This window comes from Pieris brassicae, chromosome 7 (genome assembly GCF_905147105.1).
Source record: "Pieris brassicae chromosome 7, ilPieBrab1.1, whole genome shotgun sequence".
Lineage (NCBI taxonomy): Eukaryota > Metazoa > Arthropoda > Insecta > Lepidoptera > Pieridae > Pieris > Pieris brassicae.
Window position 1 is genome coordinate 54,814 of NC_059671.1, and position 11,568 is coordinate 66,381.

Sequence of the window (11,568 nt, forward strand, 5' to 3'; positions counted from 1 at the left end):
AGATGTATTTAAAAAAAACAACTTCATAAAATACATTTTATTTACAACAGTCAAACCTCGGTTCGTGTTACAATACGCCTAATTTTCACAGATACATAATATTTATAGGGACGGATAGTCTTAAGTAGCTCGGCCTTCGCAATAAACCTACGTTCTAGCGAACGGCGACTCGGCCGTCGCTCGTGTCCTCGCAGAATCGGCTCTGGCTGAAAAATCATCAAATATTTCAAAACTTTAGTTTAATTGCTCCAAGAGTGCATCAGATTCAATCGAATTGTCGCTAGCAAACATTAACACACTCACTATAGGCACATCACCAATAAATTATAATGAGTATATACAAATCGTAATTTTGTTAACTACTCCGCGCCCTTAAGCGATCGGCAGCTGCGCACGAGTGAATTACATTATAGAAAGTCTTTTATAATGTAATTCACTCTAAAAGGCAGGCAACTGAACGACGATGGTCAAGGTATAAAGAGTTGAGATTCTACGAGTGAATCGTCGTCCTATAGCTTAGTCCTGCCTCACAATATGCTCTCCCAAGAGCTTGACAAAGATTAAGAAGCCGCTGCGTTGTGTCGGAACTATCGCACTCGGGCCCTTACGAGTGAATGAAACGTCAAAGCCGAGATCGGTTGGAGCTCTCTTTTTGCCACTCATCAGACAGGCCTGGGGGCCTACCGTGAGCTTTCTTAAAACGATCCAGTCGAGGTGCTCATGAGTTTAGGATCATAGCATTTGTTCGTCCCATGACCGCCCATAAGCTGAAATGTATGGCCTGCGATGGCCGAACGAAATAACGATAATTGTTTGAGGTTTCTATAATAATAAATAAAAAAAATAATTATTTTAAATAATTCAACATAAGCTAATATGTCTTAATATATATGTATACATATATTTATTGTACTAATGCTGTGATAGTTGACACTCATTATTGTTAAACGTCTCCGTCAGGTTTTGATAGGAGTTTTCAAAAAATATGTCAGTTTTTAAACCCTTTGCAAAACAAAAGATACTACAAATCAACTTAAAACTCGAAAATAATTAGTGACTATAGTAACAATTTATTCCTTCATATTGTACAAATTTAGTTTATACGTTAACTAGTTCATATAATACAAATGATTGCATTTTCTTTTCTTTAGAGACATGTCGGCAAAGAATGAAATATATGAATATATGTTTGTATCCAATTGGACATTGCTTTATGGCGTCATCCTAACTAAATTTATTTGTCGTTACAAAAAAAGCAGACGAGAATAATTCAATTCATGAACATAACGAGAAAGAGTTTAATTGTAATAACTAGTGATAGCATTCTTATTTGTTGTAAAGAACCAGGCGGCGGCTATTTTTGCTGTTAATACCTATAACAGAGACTCCAAATGACGGTTTAGGTGTGTAATTAGTTGTGCTTTACTTTAAATACACGGAAAAATCGTTGAAGAAGTCGCAAGAGCCTACGAGAGAGAGTAAAATACACGAAATCAACGCGGGGTGAGCTGGCTTAAAATAAAACATTATATTGGGGAATGTTTTTGTTCATGTACAACTGTAATTAATTAAGTGAATATTATTGAACATAGTTTTTGCAAGTATTTGTAGGTATATATATATAGTTGCAATGACGGTTCCGCACGTGAATACCTACCTACCTTCACGTACCTACTGAACAACTATTTTTGAACAACAATAACTTCGTCGTATGTAGATATGTAGCGACTTTTTGGCTTTTCCGGTAAAATGCTTTCCGAAGCCATCTGGGCAATCATACTGAGTTCTGGTGGTGTCAATTCAAATAAAATATCGTCGAAATTACATATTTTGTGCAACAAACAACTAAACTCGCATAAAACACTTTTGGAAAATGGCGCCGATCGTAAAAGAATTTAAGCGGAGTTTTTTTTTTACTTTTTGACTTATTTTGACAGTTAGGAAAGATATGGCACGAGTTCGGAAAATGCCACTTTTTGAGCAACTGTATTAAAAAATATTATTTTTTTCAATATTAGAGTAGTAGTACCATAGTAGATACATCTTATGATTTTAACTTTATTAACATGTTTTATTTTAAATATAAATACATATCTATGTTCTAAACTAATATTAGGACACGTTCGACACAAAAAAGTTGAACAAAAAGTAACTTTTTTAGAATCGCTTATTCTGTCATAGTTGGAAGGCGCAACGCGACGATCATATTTTGGTTCAGCCGAGCGGTCATAGTACGAATTTTAATCCAAATCGATCGAACGAACGAAATCTGATTGTCACAAGGGTTGTCAATAGGCTCGCAATAAGAGCTCTTGGTAGGTGGTTGTAATTCAGTTAAATTGGCCTAGGTTCGCATCGCCTCAATCGGAATGCGAGTAGCGGCTTTATGGTAACCTCATATGAATGAGCAGGCGCAGGTGCCCCTTTATATACCCTCACTCTTAGAGGGAGGCCTCTGCCACACTTTGCTCATTGATTAAATCAATTTATTGCTCATCCTATACCTTCTGTAATGGTAAGAATGAATGTTCAACTCTTGCGTTCTAATTCAGGCATAAAATCGTTATGTCGGAATTTCAAACACAAATATCTATGAATGCAGAATGTAGAAATATATCACAAAAAGAAGATTCCAAGAAGAATTCTGGACATAAATCGCTCAGCTGTTTATGTACGGTATGGTTGTCATAGCTACGGTCTTTGAAGAATTGATATAGAAATACGGGCTTTAATTGAGCCAATCGTTTTTGGAGAAAACTGGAGAACTAGAAAATGAACTCGGGTTCAGAGTCACTTCGATTATTCTACTTATCAAACGTCAGCTGGTGAGAGCCCGCGACTTCTCCAGGAAAACAATTTATGGTTAATTTTTCAACTTTCTTTTGGAATCCAATGAAGATGAAGACCCTAGAGCAGACAGAGATATGCGAGAGTATGTTGTGCGATGAACTCGTAAGTCTGAAATGTTTTTTGCCCGATCGGAATGAATCGGTGTCATGTCTGCGAGTGACACGGAGGCGGTTGGATTATTGAGATATACCTGCGCCGGCGCGGCTCCTCGGCGAGCGCTCACATGCCCGACTCGGCGATGCCCTCATCGTCTGAAAAGAGAGATCGGGCTTTACAGTACGGGCCGCGCTCGTGAGTCGTCGGAAGAGGGAGGGAGAGGGGCTCACCTTCGAAGGCGGCGTTGAGGTGATGATTGTTGGGCGGCGGCGGGGCCAGGTCGCGGCCTTCGAGCGCCGCCACGACGCACTGGTGGATGCAGATGTACTGCTGCTCCGTCTGCACCATCCACACGCGCTCGCGCCGCATGGCGTGCACCATGCCGAAGACGTCGAGCGAGTCGGCGTGGCGCGCCAGCTGCTGCAGCGCGCGGTCTAGCGTGATGAAGGTGCCCGACCGGCCCACGCCCGCGCTGCAGTGCACGACCACGGGCCGGCCGTCGGGCGGGCAGCGCTCCCGAAAGGCGCGCACGAAGCGCGCCAGCGTGGTCGGCGGCTCCGGCACGCCGAAGTCGGGCCACGTCGTGAAGTGGAAGTGCACCAGCACGCGCTGCTCGGCGCCGCGGCACACGCCCAGCTCGGTGACCGTCCAGTCGGGGTAGCGGCTCTCGTTGAGCGCCGTGACGGCGATGTCGCCGTAGTAGACGGGCCGCGTGTCGTAGGGCCAGTAGCGGTCGCACTTCTCGCGGCCCTTCTCCACGCAGCGCGTGAGCATCACGATGGCCCGGGAGCCCGACTCCCAGCACATGCGCCAGAAGTCGTCCCGGGTGCAGTGCAGCGGGCCCTGCGTCACGATGAACTCGCGGGGCGAGCTGTCGCCGGGCACGTAGTTGGCGTTGATGTAGTCGGAGCCCTCCTCGTCGTCCACGGGCTGCAGCTTGTAGCGCGAGTGGTCGTACGGCAGGATGTTGGTGAAGCGGTTCTTGGGCCGGTTGACGGGCAGGTCGGCGGCCGTGCACGGCTGTTCGCGACCGACGCTCTTCAGCTCCTCGAACTCCTCGCTGAAGCGAAAGTCGGAGTCGGCGGACATGAGACGGTAGTGCTCCACGAAGTCCGCGACGCGCACCGGCCGCGAGGCGGGCGCCGGCGCGCGGGGCCGCGGCGCGGCTCGTCGCAGGCGGCGGCGGCGCAGCGCCAGCGCGGCCACGCCGGCCCCGAGCGCGATCAGCGCCGCCGATGCCCCGCCCGCTATCCACGCCGTGTTGTCGGCCTCTGCGGACGTTTCGAAAGGTTACCTCCGCCTACTCCCGACGTGGAAGTCGTCCGACGAGCGCGACTCACCGGTGTAGACGGGCGCGTAGGCGGTGTCGGTGAACTTGTCGGGCGCCGTGAAGGCCCGCAGCTTCACGAAGTACTTGGTGTTAGGCTTGAGAGGCCCGTTGCAGTACGCGCGGCCTCCACCCTCGCAGCGCTCCGAGCCGACCGTGAACTCCTCCACGGCGCTCGAGTGGAACGGATAGTAGGGCTCCGTGACCTGGTAGGGCGGCCACACGGGCAGCCGCTGCACGTCCCGCCAGGACGGCAGCCGCGCCGGCGTATCGTTGCGCGGCTCCTCGCCGAGCACCAGCGTGTAGGCCGTGACGTTGCCGTTGGCCGGCGAGAAGTAGTCGGCGCGGAAGCGGACGACCAGCGTGGACGAGGTGCGCCGCACGGCTGTCGGCAGGGCCTGGGCGCGCGGCCGCGGCGGCGCCGCGATCGCCATGTGCTGGCGCCAGCGCGCCGCCGCCCCGCGTCCGGCGCTCGTCTCGCCGCGCAGCTCGAACTCGTAGGTTCCGCCGGCGCGCAGCCCGCGCACGGCCCCGCCCTCGGCGTCCGGCGGGAACGCTATCTCGCGGGCCAGGTCCGGAGCGCCGAGAGGCCAGTAAGCCAGGTGGAAGGCGAGCAGGTCGCCGTGAGCGTCGCGCGGCGGGAGGTGCCAGGCGAAGGCGAGTTCGGTCGGCTTCGCGTCGGTCGGATGGAACGCGGCGGGCGCGGCCGGCGGCGCTGCCAACGTGCGGAAGCTGGCGGAGAGGGCGCGCGAGCGCGTCAGGATGGTGGCCGGCGTGCCCGAGAGCACCTCCACGGTGAAAGTGTAGAGAGTGTGCGGCGCCAGCGCACCCAGGGTTACGCCGGGACGCGTCGCGCCGGCGCTCTCGAGGCGATCGGCGGCGGCGAGGTACTGCACCTCGAAGGAGGTCCAGTCTCCGGCCGGTCTGTCCCACGCCAGCGTGATCTCTCGCGCTCCGACGGCCGTCGCGTTCAACTGCGTCACGGGCAGCGGGACTGCGAACCGATTCGTTTCCGACGTAAAGCGGACGCGCGTCTTCGAAGCCGAGCGATCGAGGAATGCGCGCGAGCCAAAGGAAGCGGAAGCGGCGTGGACACGAAAGCGATAGCGAGTGCTCACTAAGCGAAGCGTGAAGGTGCAAGACCATAACCGACAGTTAATACCAACCCAGACTTCATGCGAGGTTATTAAGTGCAGCGGACAAAACCCACGTTAGTCGCGTCCCATCCGCGAGATCTCTTGCTTTTCCCTCTGTTAAACGAAAAACTCAATTATAATCGACCGAAAGCGTCCCCCGAACCCTTTCGGGACCCCAAGCGAGAGAGAGGAGGAGGCTCAGGACTCACACAGACGCGCCTGGCGCTGCACGGGGTGAGAGGAGACGTTGCGCGACAGCGTCCACATGGTGATGTTGTAGAGACGGCCCGGCGTGAGGCCGTCGAAGCGCACCTGCTGCGGCGTCGCGTCGGCCGCGCGCACCGCCTCGCGGGGCTCCTCGCCGCCCGCCTCCAGCCGGATGCGGTACGAGTCGAATCGGGCGGCCGTATCGGGCGTGCGAGTGTACAGCACCAGGAAAGCGGGCGCCGCCTCGGTCTCGGCGTCCTCGCCGCCCTGCGTCACGATCGTCATCTCCGACTGGACGAGGGGCCGCGTGCGGGTGTGCATCGCGAAAACGTCGCTGGCCAGCTCGTAAGAGAGCGCCTCGATGGCCACCGAGTATCCGCGGCCGGGACGCAGGCCGGCGAGAAGCACCCGGGCGCTGCGGCCCTCGCCGGCGCTGACGTTGCGCTCGCCGCCGCCCTCGCCGCCCTCCGGCGCCGCGCCGCCCTCGTCTTCGGCGGGCCACCAGCGCACGCGGTAGGCGTCGACGCGCCCCTCGGGCCGTGGCCACTCCAGTGTCATGTTACGCGTGTCCGCCAGCTGCGCCACGTTCGACACGGGGTTGGGACCTGCGGGAGACGTCGGATGCCTTACGGGTTCCCTTTTTTTGAACTAGGCTACTCGTAAAATTCAAGAGGGCTACTCACGCACGGTGTGCTGGGCCAGGCGCGGCTCCCCGCCCTCGACGGGGTCGCCGTGCGCCGGACTGCGACTGAGCGTGTCCAGCGCGATGGAGTAGCGCTCGCCGTGAGTCATGTTGGCGATCTCGGCGTGCGTCGCGTCGGCCGGCAGCGGCGGCAGCCGACGCCACGGAGCGGCGCCGGCGCGGTAGCGCAGCGAGAAGGCGCCCGACTCTCCGCCGAGGGGGCCTCGCCATCGCGCCACCACCGAGTTCGAGGTGGCCCGCTCCACCGCCAGCCATTCGGGCGGCAGCGGCCGCGTGGCGCGCTCCGTGAGCAGCGGCTCCCCGCGGAGGCCGCGGCTGAGGGCCGCCAGCTCGAGCTCGTAGACGGCGCCCGGCTCGAGACCCTCGAGCGTGGCGCTCGGCTCGGCGCTTCGCAGCGTCCTCGGAGGCTCGGCGGAGTCGACGCGGCGGTAGCGCAGCTCGTACTCGTCCTGGCGCGAGTCCACGTCGGAGCTCCATTCGAGCCGCAAAGACGTGCGCGAGGGCAGAACGGCCCGCAAGACGGGCGCCATAGGCCGCGTGGCGACCGACACCGAGGTCTCGTTGGAGGCCACGCCGCGCGACACGGCGACCACGCTCACGCTGTAGTTGCGACCAGGAAGCAGTGACGCCAGCGTCGCGTTGGCCACGTTCGTGCTCAACCAGTTGCTGTCTTCGCCCGCCTCGGCCCACGAGACCTCGAGTGTTCACACGAAAAGAGGTTAACACGACAACATACGTTCCTTGCTTTATCCATTTTCATGACTCTTTTGCTTGGGTATTTTTCAAAGAGCTGGTTTACGCCAAGGAATACAACAATGGAACAGAATTGAAAAAAAGATTATTCGAATAGCTTCAGACGATTAAAGAATAACTTTTTAAAACGTTGTCAGTTATGTATTCAAGTTGGAGAAAGGAGTTTAGAAAATGTATTATAATAAATAGTATTTTTTCAGTAAATTGTGCCTTTTATTTGTTATTAAAAAACAGGTAAGTTCACACTAGCAGTAATCATTTCGAATAACATTTTGAACTTTGAGTGGTAAGACCAAAATTAATGTAAGAATTACACGAGCTACATTTATTTTACGGGTGAAATTAATTAATTAAATCATATCTTAAAGTTTAAATTACCATAGGAATAATAAAAGTAATGCTTCGATGATTTGAAGGCCGATTACAGCAAAAAATACCAATTAAGTACCATTTACAGAAAAGCTATGGTAACTTCTTTTTGTATTTTTAAACTGTAGTCGAATGTTTGGGCAAATCCAGCTAAGAACTAAACTTCTAACTTTTTGAAAGCTTTTTTGAGTAGCTTTAACTAACTTAAGGAAACTGAGATTTTCTTTTATTTGAAGAACATTTAAGAAAATCATTTCACAGAAGAGAAAACTGCGGCTAGAAATGCCGTAGTTTTGGTGATCAGTCAGGCAGTGAGGGACAAAATCCTTGCACGACTATCTCGCGTACCTTGTACTCGTCCTGGGTGCTCTCGGGCGCCGGCGTCCACCACAGCAGCACTCCGCCGCCTCGTGTTTCACCGCCACGGTCGGATTCGGGCTCCTCCGAACGCCGCCAGCCCAGCTCGCGGACCGGTAGCGGCTCTGCGAAGGAAGCGGATCGGTATCACGACTGCATGGCGCCGTTACGGGCCGGGGAGACGAGATACGCACTGAGGGTGAGCTCGGTGGCGGCCGGCCACGAGGTGACCTTGCCGGACATGGTCTTGACGGCCACGGCGTAGTGCTTGCCCGGCTCGAGTCCGTCGAAGGAGCACAGCGTCGGCTCGTCGCGGCCCCGGACCACGGCCGGAAGACGCCGCGCGCCCGCGCCGCCGCCGCCTCCGCCCGCCGACACCGCGATTTGGTACTTCTGGAACTCGCTCCTGTCGGCGGGCGGTAGCCAGGCCACGGTGAACGACGTCTCGGTGAGTGCGGCGGGCGGCGGCGCCAGCGTGAGGTTTCTGGGGCGCAGCGGCACCGTGCGGTACTGCGCGGTGGTGGGCGGCGAGAGCTGCGCGTCGGACACGGTCTGCACGGAAATGTTGTAGGCGCGCCCGGGCACCAGCCCCTTGAAGGCGGCCTGCGCCGGCCCCGGCGGCTCGCCCTCCTTCTCCACGTACAGCTCCGAGTCGCGTGCGTCGCGCGGTTCGATGGACACCTTGTAGTGCGTGTAGGCCCCGGGCGGATACGGCGGCTGCCAGAGCACCAGCAGCGTCGTCTCGTTTCGGAACCAGACGATGAACTTTCCCGGCGTGTTGGGTTCTGGATCGAGGGAGTTGAAACACTTTGAAACTCGCGTGAGGCAAATGCACTCCTGTTTGATCAGCGAAATTGGGGTACCGCCTTTATAATTTATAATGTCAAGCATTACACATAAAGGCGGACGACTTATTTATTTAAGATATTCGTCACAGTCAAATAAATCCATGGGCCATTTTCAAGATGAAATACTTATAATAAATATCAAATATCATGTTTATAGAAATGAGTTTGACAGCAGCCAATTTTAGTAGATTTTAATTATTTCGAAATCACACAAAGCTATCGCAACGAACTATTGAATTGCGGAACAAATGATACATGGTCCGTGAAAGATAGAAGTCATCTGGACATCTACACAGTCACAGCCGTAAAGTAAAAAGGACGGGACTAACTGGTGGTGAAGTTGAAGGAGGCGTAGGCGGCGCTCTCCTTGTCGTGCAGCAGCGTGAAGGCGTGCAGTTGGTAGGTGGCCCCAGGCGATAGGTCGCGTAGCACGTGACTCCAGGTGCCGTTGTCGGGCGCGTCGACTTGCACGCTGAGGTTGCGCGCGCCGGTTTCGCCCGCCAGCGCCACCACGCGCAGCCGAAAAGCAGTGAAATCGCCGTGCAGCGGAGGGGCCCACGAGATGGCCGCCTGTTTGTTGCGTCCCAGAGTCACCGTCAAGTTGCGCGGTGGCTCAGGCGCTAGACGACACCAAAACTCACATACTGAATGATGTCATTGCTGCATTGTATTGTTAGAGATGAATGAAGAATTTTGCCTTCTTTTTTTTATTAGGACCTTCAGAAACATGTTTATAAACTCAAAATGAAATTCTTTAAAAAGTCATCAGTCAATAAAGCTATTCAAGCAAGGATTGGATATTCAAAATGATTTGAAAACTATCATCGTACCTGTAATTATAGTTTGATTCCATGTGAGGAGGTCTGCAAAAGTAGCATTCGAATAATAAAGCATGAAGTGGTATTTTGTGCCTGGTAAACCCTGAAAATTTATTGTTGACGCCCGGGCAGGTACTGTAAAATTGGGAGCAGGTGAACCATGAGGTGGCCGATAATCAAGTCGGTAATGTGCCTCCTCTCCATCTTCCCCACCCCATCCTGGAATTTCTATCACCAGGTCTGCAGCAGAACTTACACCTACTGCCGTCTGTAAGCCACATAAATTATAAGATAATTTTAATAGTACATGTTGATAACTACAGAAGTAATAAAATATTTAATTTTGTTTCTTTGATCAAAGTAATTATGACTGAGTAGGCATAGGAGGCACTATTTAATGTGACAATTTTATTTATTGTCCTCTTATCTTGCTTATGCTATATTAGATGTACATAGTGTAGTAAACAAACATTTACAAGACAACAATTTATAAACAAACTTTTATCATATTTCAGTGTCCATTTTTTTAACTACACAATAGATATTTATATTCATTAAACATTTAGCAATTGAGATTTTATTAGTATTTATGATGGAAAGATATCTATATCTAGATATTAGTATTTGTTTAACAAAATTTGTGGTAAATGTTGAACTCTATTAATTTTAAAATTACTACTAAAAGTTAATTCAAATCCTGACTTTTGAATTACTTTTATCTTTTGTTAAGAGACTAAATTTCTCTGTTTAGTATTATGGTGAAGGCCGCAACAACGAAATCAACTGATCTACAATATCACTACATAGTTTGCAGGAAAATGTCATTAATTTAAAAAATAACTCCATAGAGATTATACTCGTAGCGTTATCGCTAGATTGTCAAAATTTCGTATTATTTATAGTAAAAAAAATTATATTAATTTATAAACTAAATTGATAATTGTATGCTTTAATTCTTTATAACATTTGAGGTACTTAGAAAATGTGGAATTCTGTTCATAAAGAAAAATTAAATTATTGGCAAGGTATCGGTGTATGTGTTTCTTATTCCTGCAATATTATTTTGCTTGACAATAGCAGTATATTTTCATTGGTTGAGTCTTATTTAAACCATAGTTGTAATGAACAACATACTTATTTGGATTTATTTTACCGCTGTGCCTTGAAATAATCTTCAAGAATTCATTACTCTAATATATTATGCAGTCAATGTAACTCATATCCACCTAAGACATGTTTGTATAATTGTAGATTAGTTACAAAACTTACTAATAATATAAGGAAGACAAACGGCAGGACTACAATCAAGGGAGTGCACCCACGATAGTCAGGCCATACAGACATAACTTGCACAATCGACCTCTTCCACATCATTGAAGGCAACACTCTGATTTCACACGATACTTTCTCTTTTAGTTTTACACAGTCTCCAGATTCTTGTGAATAAACCATGGCTCCTTTTATAGTTCTCCCTTTTTCAACCTCACGTCATCATCAAATGCATGGAAAATGTCTCACTATTACTCCTAACAAAATTACAAAATATTAAAAAATACATCTGTTGCTATTTTCGAGTTACTTTTTGTACTTCTGTGACCTGTCATTTTGAGACATTGGTTCTTATGTCATAGTTCAAACATAGATAATATTATAACTCTTATAGTTAAGAGTCAACAATCAAAGTTAGCCCCAATCTATGTGGTTTTACTTTATAAGTTAGATTAATAAGATAAACTGTACTATAAAAGTAAATAATAATAATGATTAGTATTTTCAAGACTTTGTTAGAGATACAGAAACGAGACTTAAAATTTCATATGTCAAAATCGATTACATACAATTATATTTTTATTATTTAAAAATGTTTTTATTTACACTACGTTGCAAGAAATACGCTTAGACGATATTTTCTCTTTGCTTTCCACGCAACCAGAATAACGAAAAAAATATGCTTAAATTAAGAAATACATATATATTTGTATTTAGACCCTCAAATCAATTTTGGGCTTAGTCCTTGCTAAGTTATGAATGGTGAAATCGGTGACTTGAGCGAGGCTATGCAGCAAATCTGGCTTTACCAAATAGACAACTATGTAAAAACAAT

General features: G+C 49.6%; 1 protein-coding gene across 1 annotated transcript; it reads right to left on the reverse strand.

Annotated features, from left to right (window-relative positions):
- Positions 1 to 87: 87 nt before the first annotated feature.
- On the reverse strand, positions 88 to 11,051 carry LOC123711724 (tyrosine-protein phosphatase 10D-like). Its single transcript, XM_045664444.1, has 11 exons — positions 10,734 to 11,051; positions 9,477 to 9,732; positions 8,976 to 9,266; positions 7,993 to 8,583; positions 7,790 to 7,923; positions 6,300 to 7,014; positions 5,619 to 6,221; positions 4,287 to 5,267; positions 3,177 to 4,217; positions 3,041 to 3,101; positions 88 to 206 (listed from the first exon to the last, which is right to left on the reverse strand). The coding sequence occupies exons 1-10, from the start codon at positions 10,914 to 10,916 to the stop codon at positions 3,070 to 3,072; spliced, it is 4,827 nt and encodes a 1,608-aa protein (XP_045520400.1). The 5' UTR covers positions 10,917 to 11,051; the 3' UTR covers positions 88 to 206; positions 3,041 to 3,069.
- Between the last annotated feature and the right edge of the window lie 517 nt (positions 11,052 to 11,568).